The sequence below is a fragment of the Cuculus canorus genome, chromosome 14 (assembly GCF_017976375.1).
Source record: "Cuculus canorus isolate bCucCan1 chromosome 14, bCucCan1.pri, whole genome shotgun sequence".
Classification (NCBI taxonomy): domain Eukaryota; kingdom Metazoa; phylum Chordata; class Aves; order Cuculiformes; family Cuculidae; genus Cuculus; species Cuculus canorus.
In genome coordinates, this window is record NC_071414.1 from 11,337,587 (window position 1) to 11,355,458 (window position 17,872).

Below are 17,872 nucleotides of genomic sequence, written 5' to 3' on the forward strand. Positions count from 1 at the left end.
AGCTGCCTTGCGGGGAGGCATTCCTGCTGCCGGGCTTTGCCTGCAAGCATCCCACCCCACCCCAGCGCTCGCTCCCCTGCCCAGATCGTGCTCCCAGAGCATTCTGGGCTACGGAGCCGGACAGGCCGATGGCCGCGGAGCCGCGCGGCACTGCAGGCTCCCTCTGGAGGCTCTGGTCCCCCCTGGCAGCAGCCCCGCTTCCTGGCTCCCCAGCGGGTGCACAGTGCCCGTTGCATGGCCCCGGCTCCCACCGTGGCAGCTCCCCACAGTCACACCGATATGGAAGGGAGTGCAGCCCCACACCAGGCACTCCCGCTCGCTCTTCCCAGGGCGGATGCGGGAGTCCCAGCTGGCAGGAAGCCCCAGACCTCAGTGTGGAGGGGGCTACAGCCCACACGGGTCCTTGTGGAAGCCGTGGGCAAGCTCAGCTTGTGGCAAGTGGCCCCTTGTCCAGCCAGCAGTTGTAGGGGATGGTGGGGGGCTGCCATGGGGGGCTATGGGGAGCAGGGTCCTGGAGAGCAGCACCGGATACTGCACAAAGGGCCGTCTGGGAGTGTGGGCGGAAGGGTTAAGGAGCTGCTGCGGGCAGGGAGAGGGAGGGCTGGCCGGGAAGAGGAAGGAAGCAGAGGAGGAGAGGAGAGGAGAGCGTCCTGCCCAGAGGGGTGGCCAGGGGCCCCTTTCCCCAGGGAAGCTGCTGCGGATGGCCCAGCATCGTGCCCACAGCTCAGTGCTGCAGGGCTCCCCGCAGTGCTTGCGGTCTACTCCCCATGTTGGGGTGACTCCCGCCTCAGAATCCCCTACCCAGCAGCCCCCTGCCCTGCCATTCCCATGGCTGTCCATGAATCTTGGCTGGGAGCGAGCATCGCTGGGACAGACAAGGGCAGTGGGTGGGGGGCAGGACCCCTACCACAAGCTGCTGGGGACAGAAGCTGTCACTACTGGGCTCCCCTGCCATGCATGGAAGAACTTGGCTGGGTTGGGGCCAACTGCAGACCTGTCACCCCAGCAATCATGTGCAGCACAGGGTAGTCCCCAAGGAACCAAAGTCCAAGGGTGCCCATCTGGGTGCTGCAGCTGCTCTCATGGACTCCCTTGCTCTCCCAGCCCTCAGGCACTCATGTAGCCCCCCCCCGTTCCCAGTTGAGGGGCTGTACAGAGCCCAAGCCCTGGGCAGCAAGGGTGCCTGAGCCCTTGGTGGGCATCGTTCCATCCATTCAAGGCAGAACCAGATTTGCCAGGCTCCTGTGCCCTCCCTGTACTGATCCCCAGCACCCGGAGCGGGTAGGAGCAGAATCCACATCAGGAGACTGTGCAGCTCTGCAGTCCGAGCCCCCCTCTCCAGCCCCATCCATCTTTGAGGGTGATAGGATGGAGAGCGGAGCCAGGAACCGGTGCTACCGATCCTTTCTCTAGCCGAGTTTGTCACACCCTCAACACAGCCCTCGGGCTGGCCCGTCGCGAACGCCACCGTCCCCCGCCCGCCCCGAGCGGAGCTGCTGCCGCCGGCCAGAAGATGGGGCTCGCAGCCCGGCTTCCCCAGGACCGCGGGAGCGCAGGGGCCGGGGGAGCGGCTGGGGGGCAGCCCCGGCCCCGCGCGGGGACCCCCGGCTGCCACACGGGGCTGGGAGAGGGCTGGAAGTGTTGGGATAGGCGTGTGGGAACGGGGATGGGGGGATGCGGGGGGGGGGTTGGTGGGGGGTGCGTGTGCGTGGCTGCGAGAGTGGGGGCAGGCACAGGGAGGGAGTGTGTGTGCATGGGGTGGGTGGGTGTGGAAAGGGGGTGCGGGGGGCTGTGGTGGCTGTGCATGGCTGAGAGAGCGGGTGCAAGCCCCTAGTGGGGGAGTCTATGTGTGCACGGGCTGTGTGTGTGCATGGAAGGGGATGCAGGGGAGGCTGTGGTGGCTGTGCGTGGCTGGGAGAGTGGATGCAGGCACAAGGAGGACGAGTGTGTGTACATGGGGAAGGGGTGTGTGTGGAAAAGGGGTGCACGGGGGCTGCATGAGGGCTGTAGTGTGTGTGCATGGCTGGGAGTGGATGTAAGCCCCTAGTGGGGAAGCCTGTGTGTGTGTCTGAAAAGGGCTGCAGGGGGGCTGTGTGTGGGCTGGGGTGCGTGTGTGTGGCTGGGAGAGTGGTTGCGAGCCCCAAGTGGGGGAGTGTGTGTGTGTGTGTGTGTGGAAAGGGGGTGCAGGAGGGCTGTGGTGTCTGTGCATGGCTATGAGAGTGTGTGCATAGACTGTGCGTGTGAGTGGAAAGGGGACACAGGGGGGGCTGTGGTGCTTGTGCATGGCTGGGAAAGTGGATGCAGGCACAGGGAAGGAGTGAGTGTGGAAGGGAGTGCAGGGAGCTGCATTAGGTCTGGGGTGTGTGTGCATGGACTGGGAGAGTGGGTGCAAGCCCCTAATAGCCCTAATAGGGGAGCGCGTGTGTGCATGGGCTGTGTGTGTGCGTGGAAACGGGGTGCTATGGGGTTGTAGTGCCTCTGCATAGCTGGGAGAGTGGGTGCAGGCACAGGGAGGGAGAGTGTGTGTGTGTGAAAGGGGTGTGCAGGGAGGCATGCCAGGGGGCTGTGTGTGGGATGCATTGTGTGTGCTTGGCTGGGAGAGGATGCAGGCACAGGGAGGAAAAAGTGTGTGCGCGCATGAAGGTGTGTGTGCAGGATGGTGCATACATGGGCATGTGTGTGTGCAGGGGCTTGTGCACGGACAGTGGGTGTGCAGGCACGGGGGCTGCGTGCATGCCTGCATTTGTGTGTGCCTACATCTGTACGTGTGTGTGCAGTGTCCAGGGATGCAGGACTGATGGTGTTCAGATCCCTCCACGGGAGAGGACAGGCAGCCTCAGCCTGTGCCCGGGAAGCAGCACAAGATGCTTTCACGTGTAGGTGCCCATGGGCCCCCTTTCCCTGCCTACCGGCCCGTGGGAATCCTCCCCTCTGCTGCCTGGGCATCAGCGATGCACATGGATCATAGGCATGGGACAAGGGCACAACACAGAGGGTGCAGGACACGGTGTGTGGCAGGTAGGAGCAGGCAGAGGGGCAGTGCCAGGTGGGGGAGGCAGCAGCCTGGTACTTCTCACCCCCCAGCCTCATCCCTCCCTGCCCGGGAGCAGAGGCGTTCTGCTCTCACAAAAGCCAAGATTCTCCCGGAGATAAAATCCCATCGCCTTTGTTTGGGGCAGAAAAGACAACAGCAGCTCCTGGCCTCACAACAGAGTCGTTAAGCAAAGGCGTCTCCCGGGTGAGGGGCTGGGAGCCGCGTCCCGGGAGCAGGAATGAGGACCCAGCCGAGGAACCAGTCGGCGTCCTGCCTCGGGCGCTGAGCGTCACCCCAGGACTCAGCATCTCCCCCAGGACCAGAGCCATACCCACCAGGATTCGGCATGGCCGCAAGGACTATTGCATGTCCTCCAGGACTCAGCATTCCTTCCCCAGACCAGAGCCATCTCCCTAGGGCTCGTCACACACACCCCCACCCCCCCTAGAATGCAGCATCCCCGCGGGGCTCCGCATTCCCCAGGATCACAGCATTCCCTTAGGACCGCAGCATCTCCCAGGACTACAGTATTCCCCGCAAGGACTACAAGATCTCCCGAGGGATCACAGCAGCCCCCAGGAAAGCAGCATCCCCCAGGACCAGCAGTGCAGGGAGGTGTCTGGGAAGCTCCTCAGCCCCAGGGACACCCCACATCCCATGGCGACCCCCAGACACACCTCAGCAAAGTGCAGGGGGAACACACAACCCCTGGGTGGGCAGATTGTGGCCATGCAGTGTGTCCCTGGCCCCGGGGCTGGGGCAGGCAGGGTGCCTGCAGGCATCGCTGGGAGGGGGAGCGATGCCAGGGGTGCTGGGGGGGGGGGGGGGGCAGGCGGGGTGTGTGTGTGCGCGTGTAGTGTGTGGGAACGCTGCCTCAGGAAACCAGCGGGATTTACTGGGCTACACGCTAAATCCCCCTCACAAAAGGGGCCTGTTCGTGGGGACAGGATGCCGGTGGCTCAGCCACACTTGTTTGGCCAGCAGAGCCTGGCGGATTAAGGACAATTGGTTCAGCCCTGACAGAAAATACCAGGAATGTTAGACAATAAAAACTGCCTCCAGTTGTCGTGGGGCTGCTGGACGCCCCAGGCTGCCTCCCTGCCCAGTCACAGCCACAGCTGCCCTGTGCCCGGCAGAGCTGGCTCTGGCACAGCCCATCACACCCATTGCTGAATCTCTGGTGGATGCTCAGGGTGCCTGGGGATGGGGCAAGGAACAGCCCCCTGTGCCAAGAAAGGCAGGTAGGAGCAGTGCTGGAATTGTGCCCCAAAACATTGCTAGGCTGGCATGGGTTGGGTTGTGCAGACAAGGCACTGCCCGCAGCTATAGGCTGCCCATACCCACAGCACCATTGCTAAGTGAGCAAGGATAAAGGAAGGCTGGGGCAGGGGCTGGCAGATCCCCACTCACCATGTCCCCTTGTGTTCCCCCACCTGGCATTAAGGATAACAAAATCACCTCTACCTCTTCCTCCGAAATGGGCTGTAGCCCTGCTTTCCAAGGGAAAGGGCAGCACCCAGCAAGAGCTGCACAAACAACACTGGGCACTGCCTGCCCCTCATGCAGCTCCCAGCACGGAGACCCCAACCTGGAGCAATGTGGGGCCAAGCCTGGCACAGCCCCCAGGAGCTCAACCCCCTCCCCATGCACTCGTTCATGTTTACCCCTGGTCCCAGGCAGGAGCTGGACAGTCCCCGCGGGCAGCCAGGCACTTTGCCCTCCAGCATGTGAATGCCCCATTCAGAGCTGTGCGAAATGCATTGGTTCTGGCACATTAGTGGACAGCTGGGATCCTTCCCAGGCAGGCAGGCTGCCGGGACAGGCAGGTTTCACACCTGCCTGGGGGCTGTCTGCATCTGCGCTGAAGTGGGGTCTCATCCCAGCAGAGAGGGGAGCAGGGCTGGAGATGGAGGCTTCTAGCATGCCACTGGGGCTGGGGTTTCTCCAGCAGCCCGGTGAGGGGCTGTGACGAGGAAGGGTCGCTGGGATGGCTCTACAAGCTGCACTGCGTGTGAAGGGGAGCCGGGCACAGCAGGCACTGCACCTGTGGCTGAGCCAATCCCTACACAAGGGCAGCCGCAAGCTGCATCCTTTGAGACCCCAGACCCCAGCACTTTCAGAACGAGCAGGATCAAGGGGGGATCCCCTTTCCAGCTGCCCCAGGCCCAGGTCCTGCCCCAAATGGCCTAGCAGGCCCCCCTCTCCTCAGGGTGGTTTGGGGAAGGCTGTGCTGGGAGAGCCAGCTTCTAGGCTGGGGGCCTGCGAATGCAGCTGGGAGCTGGAGGAGGAAACAAGATCCCGAGGCTAACGGCCGGCAAAGCCCAGCCCTAGATGAAACCCTAGACCCGGGGAGCGGGCTGGCAGGAGGGGGTGAGACAGCTGCAGCCCCCCCTGCCCACACTCCCGGCAGAGCTGGGCATGGCATGGCAAGAGGGGGGGCAAAGAAAGCACCAGAGAGCAGGACCTGGGGCTGGAGCCTCCCCAGCTTCTGCTCCCAGGGGTGTGGGGGCTCTGAGGAGGCAGCACAGAGCTCATAATTCACTTTTATCTGAAATCCCGGGGCCGGCCCAGGGGAGGGGGGGATGCAGGGGGCTCCCCAGTGCACAGGGCCGGGCCCCAGAGTGCTTTCCCAGCCTGGGAGCCCGTGGCTCTTGGGGGATCGGTTTCAGGGCGATGCTGGTAGCGGAGTTCACGGTGGCTTAGTGCAGCAGCAGCTAATGGGGAACAGATGCGAGGGTGCTTTGTGCTGGAGTGGGCCTGGAGGCGCGGGAGTGGGGACATCGCTTCCTGCACCTGTGGCACTGCCTCCATGTCCCCCGGGAGCACTCTCAGCCCCCTGTGCCGCCTGGTCAGAGGAGGCAGAGAGGAGACAGCTCCAGACCTGCCTTCCCTTCTTACCCCAGGAGCGGCCCAGAAACTGCGCTGGGGTCTATTAAAAAAAAATAATTTATCAGGTTGATATTTCATGTACATAAATATTCATCTCTATGGCTATGTACAGAGGCAGTGGGAGCCCGGCAGGCAGCAGGGCTCTCGCTTAAAGACACTTGCACTGAAGCACTGGCCAAAGCCTGGCTCCCTGGGCAATGCTGCAGGCATCCCATGCAGTCCCCACTCCGGAGAGGCTCTGCTCCCGCTGCCCTGCAACGCCTGGCAGGTCTCAGCCACGATGGAAGGTTCAGTGCCAAAATGGAGCCCGGAGAGAGGGGCACCCTGCCCCAGTGCTGCGGCTCAGGGCCCTGCCCACCCACCACACACACCAGGCAAAGCAGGGAACCTGTGGCACCCTGGACCCACTCCCCACAAGAGCGGAGGCAGCCTCGGCATCACCCTTCCCTGCCCGCCATTAAGTCCTCACGCTGGGGTAGGAGAAGAGGTGTGGAGCCAGTGGCAGTGGGTCATGGGTGAAGACAGAGTCATCGGAGGAGCAGGAGCTGGCGGTGTCCTCACAGGAGGGCGAGTACTGCTCAAAGGGCATGGAGAGGTCCAGGTACTGCAGGGAGAGATGGTGCCATCAGTGATGGTGCCACACACGCCACCTGTCCCGCTGCCTGCCAGACCCCCCACTACTCACTTCCTCTGAAACGGCTGCCAGGATCTTGTCCAGCCCCTCCACAAGCTGCTTGAAGGTAGGGCGCTGTGAGGGCACAGCATGCCAACACTCCCGCATCAGCATGTATCTGGGGGTGTGAGGGAGCGTTAGGGTAGGTCTTGCCATGCCCCCTCCCTGCCCACCCCTCCTGGCCAGTACTCACAGCTCGTGGGTGCAGTTAGACGGCCGGTCCATGCGGTGTCCCTCCTTCAGCAGTTTGAAGAGCTCCTCGACAGGGATGCCAGGGTAGGGGGAGCCCCCCAGTGTGAAGATCTCCCACATCAGGATCCCAAAGGACCACCTGGGATCATGTGCAGCAAAGCAGGGTCAGCCACATCCTAGAACCCTCCCTGGGCTGGCAGGCAGGGCCCCAGCTTGTCCCATTGCACCTCGTGATGTGGTGGGAGCAGGGATGGGAAAGGGTGGCATCACCCCTAGGGAAGATGTGCCCCGCTGCTGCTGTACCCCTGTCCTACTTATGGGCATATTCCAGTACGTGCATAACCCCACAGCACTGCCTCATCCCACAATGATGCCATCATTGTCCCACACCTGACAGCACCGTCAGTGGCCCCAGCACTCACACATCGCTCTGATGGGTGTAGACACGGTCGAACAGGGCCTCAGGTGCCATCCACTTCACTGGCAGGCGGCCCTGTGTGAGCAAATCCACCGCTCAGCCCTGGCTGGGGTCGCTGTCCCTCCACCATCCCCCTCTCCCAGGCCCCCCACTCACGTTGCTGGTTTTCTTGTAGTAGTCGATGTCATGGACATCCCTGGCCAAGCCAAAGTCGGCAATCTTCATCACGCTCTCTGCTGTGACCAGCACGTTGCGGGCAGCCAGGTCACGGTGGATGCACTATGAAGGGGTAGCGTTGCCCACAGAGGCTGTGAGATGGCAGCTCCAACTCCATGTGTCTCCTCCCCACACCGAGAGCTGCTGCTCCCCGCACCCCCCACCCCGCACCCCATAGTGCCGCCAGCCCCTTGACACCCCTACGTTGGTGGGGCCACAGTGGCACTGGGCTGGCTGCAGTGACAGGAACAGTGAGGAGGGGACATCCAAGAGGTGAGTCAGGCTTTAAGCCCCACATTTTTTGGGAGATACTGCCGTGAGCTCTGTGGGATGTGTCTGGGAGATTCTGGACAGCCTGGGGTAAGGGGCTGGGCTCTCTCTCCCCCAGGACAGTGCGTTCACCAGGGACACAGAGCTCCTCCCCTGACTCCAGGCTGTGCCAAGCACAGGCAGCCTGTGCAGGCTGTGCCAGCCCTACCCGTTTGGACTCCAGGTATTCCATGCCACGGGCCACCTGGTAGACACACGAGACCAGGTCCTTGAAGGAGAGCTGCTCCTCAGGCATCGCCGCGATGTCAAAAGCATAGTCGGGTGTTGGGGGGCGGCGGGCACGGAGGTACTCGCGCAGGTTGCCCTTGGCAGCAAACTCCACGATCACATACAGCGGTCCTGGGAAGGGCATTCACTCTGCTAAGCCCTTGCCCTGTCCCACCAGAGTCCCACCTGCCACTGTCTGCAACAGCCCTATCCCCTGCTCCCGCTCCGTGTCCATGCCCTGGCTGAGCCCTGCCTGCACAGCCCCCTCACCGTCCTGAGTGCAGACTCCCAGGAGGTTGATGATGTTTTTGTGCTTGTCCATGAGCTTCATCATCTCCATCTCAGATATGAGGTCGGCCAGGTCCTTGTCAGTGGCATTGTCTGGGGAAGAAGGGCTGTGTCACCACGCCTGCTGGGGTGGTACCGCAGCCTGGCACTGATGCCACCTCTGTGCCTGGGACACTGGCAAGGGAACTGCTACCTTTCAGCATTTTGACAGCCACGGTGACGGCTCTGTCTGGCCGGTCTCTGTCGATGCCGTAAGCCTCTGCCCGCACCACTTGGCCAAAGCAACCTTCCCCCAGAGGCTTGCCCAGCACCAGCCTGGTAGAGACAGGCAAACCGTGAGGGACTGCAGGGGTGGCCCTGCTCCCCACCACTGCATGGCCAAACCCCAAGGGGCAGAGGTGGTGTGGCTGCCCCTCTTTGGTCCGAGCTGAGTCTCAGCTTCCCATCAGCAGTGCTGAGGTGTCTGGTGATGGCTGGAGACCTCCCCATCCATCACCCACGTGCTGCTATCCCCAGGATGGTTGGGGAGAGCAGCCACCCCCAGTCCCAGACCCGCCACGTGTGGCACCGTACTTGTCTCGGGGGAACTCCCACTTGGCATCAAGGGGCAGGTCCAGCTCCATGACCCCAGCCAGCATCGGGGCGCAGCTGGAGGAGAGACGGGTGACGCGCATCAGGGATGTGCTGGACTTCCCGGAGGAGCTGGAGTCCAGGGAGAACTGTGGAGAGAGCCCAAGGGATCTCAGCCATCCTGCTCCATGCTGTAGGTCCAAAGAAAGACCCAACGGTGCTGCAGAGGGACTGTCAGTCGGAGGAACAGCGAGGGAGGTGCAGGAGGCAGTGGAGAGGGCAGCCCCAAGGCTGGGAGCACCAAAGTGTGACAGACACTGGTGGCATTAGCAGAGCCAGCTGGTCACCAAGGTCCTTCCGTGCTCCCAGGACTCTAGCTCGGCACCTACCTGTTGGATGAGCGGGAATTTGGAGAGCTTGTGGACTGCCATGGGCTCTAGGGGCTGCTTGCTCGACTGGGTCTGCATGCGGCACAGCACCACAATGATGACAGCCATGGCTACAGCCAGCGAGCCTGAGGTGTAGATGATGATGTCTGTGTACTTGACCTCAGGGGCTTCAGCTTCCCGCACTAGTTCCTCTTCTGGAGGAAGCGAACAAGTCAGCCTGGCCATGGTCCTTGCATGCCAAGGGTCCCAAGTCCCAACCCAGGACCCTCACCCTTACCTGGCAGGACAGTGAGCCAAGCAGACTGGTAGGAGAGGCCGATGGAGTTCCCCGCCAGGCAGGTGTACTCGCCAGCATCCTCCATGGAGACATTGCGCAGGTACAGCACCTCCACCTCAGAGCTGTTGATGTCTGCAGTCTGCCAAGGAAAGGGATGGATGGTCAGCATCCTTTCTCCTCGTGGGACTCTGTGCACCCTCTGCCACCACTTTGGGGTGGGGCAGCTGGGACTCAGGTGCTTCCAGCCCTTCTTACCTTGAGCACTTGCACGTATGGGACCCCGTCAGGCCCAGAGGTGCTGCCATTCACCTCGATGTGCTTCAGCCACTGGATGTGAGGCTGGGCATCGCTGTAAACCTTGCAGAAGAACTCCACATCGCTGCCCACCAGGGCTGTGGTGTTGGCAGGCAACCCAGCCTGCAAGATGGGCCTGTGCGGCGACCTCTCTGTGCAGAGGAGAGCAGAGCGGTGTAAGTGACATGGTGACCCAGGGCAGTGGCTCCTCTCTGCCTCCCTCTACCTGCTGTGAACCTATGGAGAGCCCTTCCCCAGCTCTACAGCAGACCAGCGCAACCCAAGCCTGGTCTCTATCCCCACATCCCTTGGATGTGAGGGACATGTGAGCTGCACCAGCAGAGAGGACATAAGCAGAGGCTCCTATGCTCTCTTTGCCATGACCCCAACCCCTCTTCCAGGCACAGGCAGAGCAGGGAGCCAGGATGAGTGCTATGCCGAAGAGCCCTCACCTAGCACGTCCAGGAGGTAGCTGTAGCGGATGCTGCCAAACCTGTTCTCCACCAGGCAGGTGTAGTTGCCGCGATCGGAGGGCACCACACTCTCCATCACCAGGCTCCAGTGCTGGTGCCGGAGCTGCAGAGAGGGGAGAGGTGTGACGGGGGAGCCAGACCCTGGGAGGGGAGGCTGCAGTGGGAGGACCCAGCCCGTACCCGGATGCCCCCGATGCGGTGCTCGCCACGGAACTCGCGCCCATTCTTGAGCCAGCGGATGCTGGGGCTGGGGCTGCCCGAGGCTGGGCAGCGGAACTTCACAGTGTTCCCCGCAGGGACTGCATACAGCTTCTTGTCCATCCGGTGTGGGTGAGTCCAGTAAGGTGCTGGGAAGACAGAGGGTGTAAAGCGGGAGGGGGCAAGGGGCAGCACAGGGGCTGGCGGAGTTGCTCATGCTGTGAGCAGGAGGTGGCAGTGCCCCACGCAAGGCAGCACTGACCTCTGTGCACATAGACAGGCTCCTCATTCCGGTCTCCGTGGGGACCATCCCCATCAGTATCTTCATCATCATCACCTGACGCCAGCGAGTCTGAAAGGGAAGATGGGTTGAGAAGGACATCCCTGCCCGCAGGGCTGGGGTTGAGAGGGACATCCCTGCCTGCAGGGCCACTTGGGCTGTTACTGCCAGGCTGCCCTGGAGGGGAGCCGGGCACTGCTGGGGCTCCTACCCACGATGGAGATGGTGAAGTTGCGCAGGATCTCCCCAGTTCCCTGCACCTGGCACACATACGAGATAAGAGCCCTGAGCCCTAGTAGGCAACCTCTGCAATCTCCAGCAAGCACTGCTGGAGAAGAATGCGGCCCCCTGGGGCGAGTGGCCAGGACTCCTTATACCAGATAACGCTGGCACCGCTCTTGTTGGCATCACAGTATAACTTCAATACATTGCCCGAGTCCAGCAGGAGATGTTCCTCCTCTGATTCCAACCACGGGCTCTCAAACAGCTCTGAAGGGACACTATGAGTGCCTGGCCTCTCACTCAGCCCTCCCCCATGGCAGGACCCCCCCATGCACCCACCCTGGTGCAGAGGGCCTGTGGTGTGGCACAGCCTGGTGCCCAGCTCCGCCACCCCAGAGGCAGACAAGGCCTGGACTCTGCCCTGGGGTGCAGGGACACAGTTTCACCAGTGGCGTGTTCCCATTCAAGGCCACACATGCCACCGTCCCTCCACAGGAGCCACTCCCAGTGGTGCAGGGTGCCCGAGCCCATCTTGCCTCACTGAACACAGCATGAGGACACTAAACTCTCCCGGCCACCTGCAGGTGGACCTTCATGTGCCCCAGGCATGGCCAGAGCTCCCAGCGCTGCCCGGCACCGGTGATGCCCGGGCTGGCAGCGCTGCCCTGCCTGCTGATGGCTGGCAGCAGGTGGGTGCACAGAGAGAGTAAAAACAACCCAGGTGTGAGCGCAGCGATACCCACCAGAGCCTGCCTGCGGGGTGGGCAGCCTGGGGACACACACGCATGCCCCCAGCCCTCTGTGTGTGACCATCACAGGGGGGATGTGGGGTAGTTTGGCCTCTGTTCCCCGAGACCTGCTTCTCCTGTACCCATCAGCGAGCCACACGCAACCCGCAGCTCTGAGGCACCTGCACTGGCCATGGAGCCACACGCAACTGCCACAGCACACGGCGTTCACACCATCCTGCTCTGCCACACGCGTCCAGGCAAGCAAGCTGAGCCCCCACAGCACAAGGACAGCCCGGCTGGAGCCACCTCCTCATTCAGTGATGCAGACGCTGCCCCCCATGCTGCCCCCCAGCCAGATGGGTGCCTCTCTCTCCCACCAGCCCAGCCCCGCGCTCAGAGCCGGGGGGCTGCGCGCCCGGGCTGAGCTCCCAGCACCCCCAGCCCCAGAGGTTCGCTGCCCAGCTGGGGGTTGGCGTTCAGAGAGCAGGACCCCCACCCCAGAGCCCCCAAACCCCTTCCATCTGTCCCCCCAAGCCATACCTGGCTCCATCGCCCTGCCCTGGGCAGCAGCCGCCAGCAGCAGCCCCACCAGAACCTGCAAGAGGGGCTGCATCTTCCAAGCCCCTCCAGCTCCCATCCTAGAGAAGAAGCAGGGCCAGGGTGAGCGGAGCCGGGCAGGGGAACGGGCGGCTGCTCCCGGGGCACCGGGAATGGGAGGGAGGCAGAGTACCGGGGGCCCGGGCAAGGCCGAGACCCCTTCCAACCCTGCCCCGGCGGCTCGGGGGGAGCAGGGGGAATTGGGGGGGATCCCGGCTGGGAGCAGGGACCCGAACCTCCGGCCACAGCCCAGCCAGGGCTTGGGAGGGGTTAACCGAGCACGGGGATCTGGGGAAAGGGGGGGGTCCCGGGAGGGGGTCTCAGAGCAGGAGAGGGGTCTGAAAAGGGGGGGGTCCGGGGGCGGAGGGAGGTTCCGAGAGGGGGAGAGCTGGATTCTAGGGAGGGGGCGTCCTGGAGCGGATGCCCCCTGGGAGGGGGATCCCAGGGAAGGCGGGAGGATGTCCCGGGAGGGGGATTCCAGGGAAGGAGGTCTCGGAGCGGGGGGCAGGATGTCCTGGGAGCGGGGGGGTCCCAGGATGGGGGAGAGGGTATCCCGAGATGAGGGTCCCGGGGCGCAGGACGATCCCAGGGAAGGAGGGGGGTGTCCCGGGGAAGGGGGATCCCGGGGAAGGGCGGCAGGATGTCCTGGGAGGGGTGTCCGGGGACAGGGGATCCCAGGGAAGAGGGGGGGTCTCAGGGCGGGGAGGGATCCCAGGGAGGGGATCCCGGGCAGCGCTGTTACCGGCGGTGCGGGCTCCTCGGCGGAGCGGGGAGGGCCCGGGCAAAGTCCGTGGCGGCGGAGTCAGCGGTGCCGCGCCCCGCACCGCGGCCCCATGGCGGGGGGGTGGGGGGGGCTCGGGGCTGCGGACGGGCCGGGCTGTGGCTCGGGGCGCTCCGCTCCGCTCTGCCGGCGCGGCGGGGGCGCGGGTGCTTTTAGGGGCGCTCGGGTTACAGCGGCACCGCCCGCCCCGCCCGGGGCGCTGCGAGGGGGCGGGGGGACCGGCCCGGGGCCGCCGGCTGCTGCCGACCCGCCCGGAGCTTCGGTGAGAGGCGGCACCGTACCGCGGCACCCCAGGCACGGACCCATGGCACAGCCCATGGCACCCCCAGCATTGCCCTATGGCACCCCCGGCACAGCCCCATTGCGCCTCGTGCAGGGCCCCTTGGCACCCCCAGCACCGCCCTACAGCATCATCCCACGGGTGTGGAACGCGTGGGGCTGGGGAGCACCCAGGGATGCTCCTCTCCATCGCTCCCCAGGAAGACTCCTCATGTCAGGCTTCCCCCCAGTCCCGGGACCCCTTTCCCATGACATTCACCCCAGAACTCCCTTCCCTAGGATCTTCCACCCCTCCGTGGCATCCCTAGCCCCTGCAGCGCCCCATGCCCGGGAAAATGCCACCCTGGGAGCAGCACTTCAGGAAGGGGGTCAAGGCTGCCAGCTGCCCCCTCTTCACGCCGTGGCACCCCGATTCCCGGGAGCAGGGATGCAGCCCAGCCCCGGTGATGCCAAGGGCTCCAGGGCTGTGGTGCCCATGGGTGGGTGGCCTGGCCTGGCCTGGGTGCTGCGCGTTGCTGGGTGCCCGGCAGCCCGCTTGCTAATTGTGCCGCAATTAGTTGCAGCGTTATCGCTGATGGTGCCATAAAGCGGCTGTGACCCTCATTAGAAGCCCATAACGGAGCATCGTAAAATACCACGAGGTCGCAAGCCAGGGTTGGAGTGGCCCTAATCCGATCCATAAACACTTTGCCTTCGCTTTCCCTGCGCTGTGACAGCAGACCTCACCATGCCCGGGCCCCGCTGCCCACGGACCCCTGCGAAACCAGCCTCAGCCCCTCTGAGCCTCACGGGTGGCAGGCACACCTTCCCCTGAGCACCCTGCGGCCAGCGAGAGGGGATAGGAGGGGCCCCCAGCACATGGTCAGGATCTGGCTCCAGCACCGCTCTCCCTCACCACATCGCTGTCTGCTCTGCCATCTTTCTGCTTTCCAGCAAAGGCTGCCAGGGCCGTGGTGAGCCCTGCATGCAGCCTCGCCTGCGCTCAGCACAGACCCTGAGGTTGTGTGAGCAGGGTCTGGCTGCCACTGTCACCCCCCGCCGTGCAGAGCCACGCTGCCAGAGCACAGCCTGTCTGTACTGCACTGGAGAGCGAAATCAGCAACTTCCAGCATGACATGGTTCCACTGCAAGGGCTGGTTGGTGCCATGATCTCCCACAGTGCCACTCACCCGTGCTGCACCCCACCCGGGGTGCTGGTCCCCCCCTGGGGCACAGGGGTGCACGGAGCCGTCCCAGCCCCCGGCAGCTGTTCATTCCTGCCGGCGCGTGAAGCGGATGAGAACATCAATTTCACGGAGCAGCGGCCGCCCCTGCAGAGCTCGCAGCGTGCCGGAAGCACAGAAAAATGTTCGGTTCAGCTTGATTCGAACCAAAACCAAATTAAAACCAGAGAGAAGAGGTCATTCCCAGCACTGGGAATACCAGGGGAGAGCTGGGACTCGAGAGGAGCCACAGCCTGGGATGGGCATGGAGGGACTTCCCCATGCCCCAGCCAGATCCCCAGTGCTGGGTGGGAGCAGGGCCAGGGCACCAGTGCTGGCACCTCACCCCGTGTCATGCCAAGCATCCCTGCAGGGCCAGGGTGATGCCAAGTGCCGGCGGCTGGGAACCAGATCATGCTGTGGCGCAGCACTGGGCCGGGGGTCGGGCTGCCTGGCTTGATTTATAACAGCAACTGATGGCAAACAAAAAGCCCTTCATGGCAGCGCAGCCCCACCGCCTGCCATCCACTGCCGGCAGCACCGCCACGGTCTCTGCCACGCCAGCAGCTCAACAAGGAGGGATTGTGCCAGTGCTGGCACTTCATGTGCCAGAAGACCCTGGCCCCAGCACCCCCCTTCACTGCCCCTGTCCTCCCCAGTCCCGTGGGCTGCTTCCATCGGCTGTGGCACCACAAGGGACATGTGCCTCTCTGGCCACTGAGCCATCCAGGTCGGGAGCTCGGTGGCAGCAGGGTGCCCAGGGTGGGAGTGCATTCCCAGGGCCCCACAGATGGGCAGTGAGTAGGCTGGCACGGTGCAGACAGGGCAGGGGGACCCACTCTGCCCAACTGAGAGCTGACCCTCGGACAGACCTTCGGCCTCACTTATGTGCGTGAGGCCCTGCAAGCACGCATGCGGGACTGGGCACGCTGGGGCTCCATCCTCCTGCCGCTGCCCCTTCCCCCAGGCAGTAAATCATTCCTGCTCCCCTCATGAAAGGCCCGTGTATGCGCTGCCGGCGCAGGGAGCCTGCCTGGTGCCAACAATATTGCTCTTGGAAGGCAGCCGGGGCTGCGGGAACACAGCCGCCCCTTGTGCCTGGCCCCAGCGCTCGCCACCGCTCCCGCTGTGGTGGCACCTGCGGCCAGCGTGAGTGCACGCAGCTCCTGGGGGGGCCGGAGCCCGGGGGGCTCTTTCCTCCTGGAAGTTTCTCTTGGCTTCTCCTGAACGGCTGTTGTTTGGGGTGCAGCCTCCCTGTACCCTACATGTGCACAGGGTGCGGAAGCTGAGGCCAAGCAAGCTCATGCCATGTGTTGGGGTGATGTGAACCCCCCTGGCACCAAGAAAGAGTGTCCAGGCGTCCTGAGCTGTCCCAGTGCAAGGGCTCTGGGCTCCATCTGTCCCTGCTGGCACTGACATGTGGTGGCTTCCAGCTCTGGCCATGACCCAATATCCACACAGCAGTGGGGACCTGCGACACAGGCAGGGGCTGAGCCAGCGGGGCAGGCAGCCCCCTCCAGGCTAGGCAGAACGCTCCACAGGGGCTGGGTCCTGGTCTCAGCTGCCCATCCTTATCTCCGGTAGGGAGGGACTGATGGAGCGATACAGCCCAGTTAAGGTTTAACCAGGCAGAACCTGGCAAACACAAATCTGCTGCTCCTTCTGGGAGCTGAATGTGGGGCCCGGCGCAGGGGCTGCAGGACAGCAACACCGGGGTCCTGTGCTTTGGCCAAGGCCCTGGTGTGACATAGGAGCACCCAGAGATTTGGGCACTGAGGGCTGAGCCAGAAGCATGTGGAGCCGGAGCTGGCCCAGCAGCATGGAGCGGTCAGTGCTGTGCCTTGTCCCTGCTGCAGCCCTGCCACCCCTGCTCGTGCCAGGTAGCGCTGGGGCTGCAGGGTGCATGAGGCCAGGATGAGCATCGCTCCCCTTGTGGGCACGGCCCACACCATGCACTGGGGGAACCACGGTGTGCATCCAGGGGCTGAGCAAGCAGGAGCTTTGCCTGCCAGCCCTGTCCTCCACGGGACATTGGGGGCTCCTCTGAGGAGAGGGCACAGCAGGAGGCTGCGAGGCAGGAACAGGGCCACCCCGATGCTCCCAGCCCCTAATCGCAAGCAGGCGCCCAGCCTCGCCTCCACATCTGCACCTGATTTACTTGCTGGAGCCAGGGAGGCCTCGAGGGATGGCAGCGGTTGGGGCTGCGGCTGGGGCTGCACTGCTCCCCCGGCTGAGGGGGAACCCGGGACCCAGCCCCATGCGCTGCCCGGGGAGCAGCCACTCCTCAGAGCTGCAGGCTCCACGGAGCTGGCTGCAGAGTGGGCAGGGAACAGCAGCGCTTCCGTGGGGGACGTGGCTGGCGGGTGGCTCTGTGCCCTGCGCCGCGCTTGCCAGCCCGGAAGGCTCTAGGGCTCAGCCTGGCGCAGGCAGCCTCAGCCCAGCCCAGCCAGGTGCTGCCCACAGAGGCCCCGGCAGGGAGGAGCAGGACTGGGCAGGGGCACCAGGGTGTGGCCTGGGGGGGATGAGGGCCATGCTTTGCCCTCTCCCTGCCCCAGCATGTGGGTGGCTCTGGCCCTACAGCCAGGCTCCAGCTCCTCTCCCATCGCACCCGTGGGTGCTGGTCCCCTCAAGAGCAGTCCAACAGCAGCAGAGCAGGGACACCACTGATTTCACCACCCTGGCATGGACCCACCGTGGGTACTGCAGCCCACAGCAAGGCTGGAAGGGCCACCTGGTTGTGGCCGTCTTGGCATGGCTGCTGCCCACCGCCCTGCCACTGGGGAATGGACGTGCCAGGGGTACAGACAGCCCTGTGGCCTCCATCTCCTCCCCTGCATCCGCTCTGGGGAGTGCTTGCACCCACAGAGCTGCCAGACATGGCACAGCGCTGCTGCAAGGAACAGAAGGGGCCAACTAGGGAGAGACTGGCAGCAGCAGGCACTGCCCCGGCAAAGCGGTGCACCACGGGAGGCAGACGCAGCCTGGCCCTCCCAGCACCAACTGCTCAACCGATGCCAGTGCCACCCTCGGAGCCAGCATAAGGCCCTGCACTGCTCTCAGGGACACCGGTCCCTCACACTCTGCCACAGCCCTGCCTGCAGAGGAGCAAGACAGCCGGTCCCAGGCACCCACGTCTGCCACAGCAGCAGAGCATGCCAGCCACGCCACGGAACAGCCCAGCGTCCTGCGGCAGTCATGGATGTTTTTGGGACAAGCTGCACAACAGCTTCCAGAAGTGCCAGCAGTCTCCCAGACCAGACTGTCCCATCTTGCCCTTGGTGACTGCAGTGTGCCCAAGGCCACACTGACTTACCAGAGCAGCACAGAGGAAG

General features: G+C 64.0%; 1 protein-coding gene across 2 annotated transcripts; it reads right to left on the reverse strand.

Moving 5' to 3' along the window:
* Positions 1-5,690: 5,690 nt before the first annotated feature.
* On the reverse strand, positions 5,691-13,123 carry FGFR4 (fibroblast growth factor receptor 4). Of its 2 annotated transcripts, none has more exons than XM_054079470.1 (17): positions 13,021-13,123; positions 12,222-12,319; positions 10,711-10,800; positions 10,431-10,597; positions 10,230-10,353; positions 9,739-9,929; positions 9,484-9,622; positions 9,207-9,397; positions 8,821-8,966; positions 8,441-8,562; positions 8,230-8,340; positions 7,901-8,091; positions 7,363-7,485; positions 7,211-7,281; positions 6,790-6,927; positions 6,609-6,714; positions 5,691-6,527 (listed from the first exon to the last, which is right to left on the reverse strand). In XM_054079470.1, the coding sequence occupies exons 2-17, from the start codon at positions 12,316-12,318 to the stop codon at positions 6,381-6,383; spliced, it is 2,154 nt and encodes a 717-aa protein (XP_053935445.1). In that variant the 5' UTR covers position 12,319; positions 13,021-13,123; the 3' UTR covers positions 5,691-6,380. The 2 variants fall into 2 exon arrangements, with proteins under 2 accessions (XP_053935445.1, XP_053935444.1); XM_054079469.1 differs by having other exon boundaries at positions 5,697-6,527; positions 9,207-9,400.
* Between the last annotated feature and the right edge of the window lie 4,749 nt (positions 13,124-17,872).

Excerpts from the sequence above, each read along its gene's own strand:
- FGFR4 (XM_054079469.1), bottom strand. The coding sequence starts at position 12,318 with ATGGGAGCTGGAGGGGCTTGGAAGATGCAGCCCCTCTTGCAGGTTCTG. Across the intron at positions 9,930-10,229 it reads CTACCTCCTGGACGTGCTAG|AGAGGTCGCCGCACAGGCCC; the intron begins GTGAGGGCTCTT and ends TCCTCTGCACAG. Across the intron at positions 8,563-8,820 it reads TGGGAGTTCCCCCGAGACAA|GCTGGTGCTGGGCAAGCCTC; the intron begins GTACGGTGCCAC and ends TGTCTCTACCAG.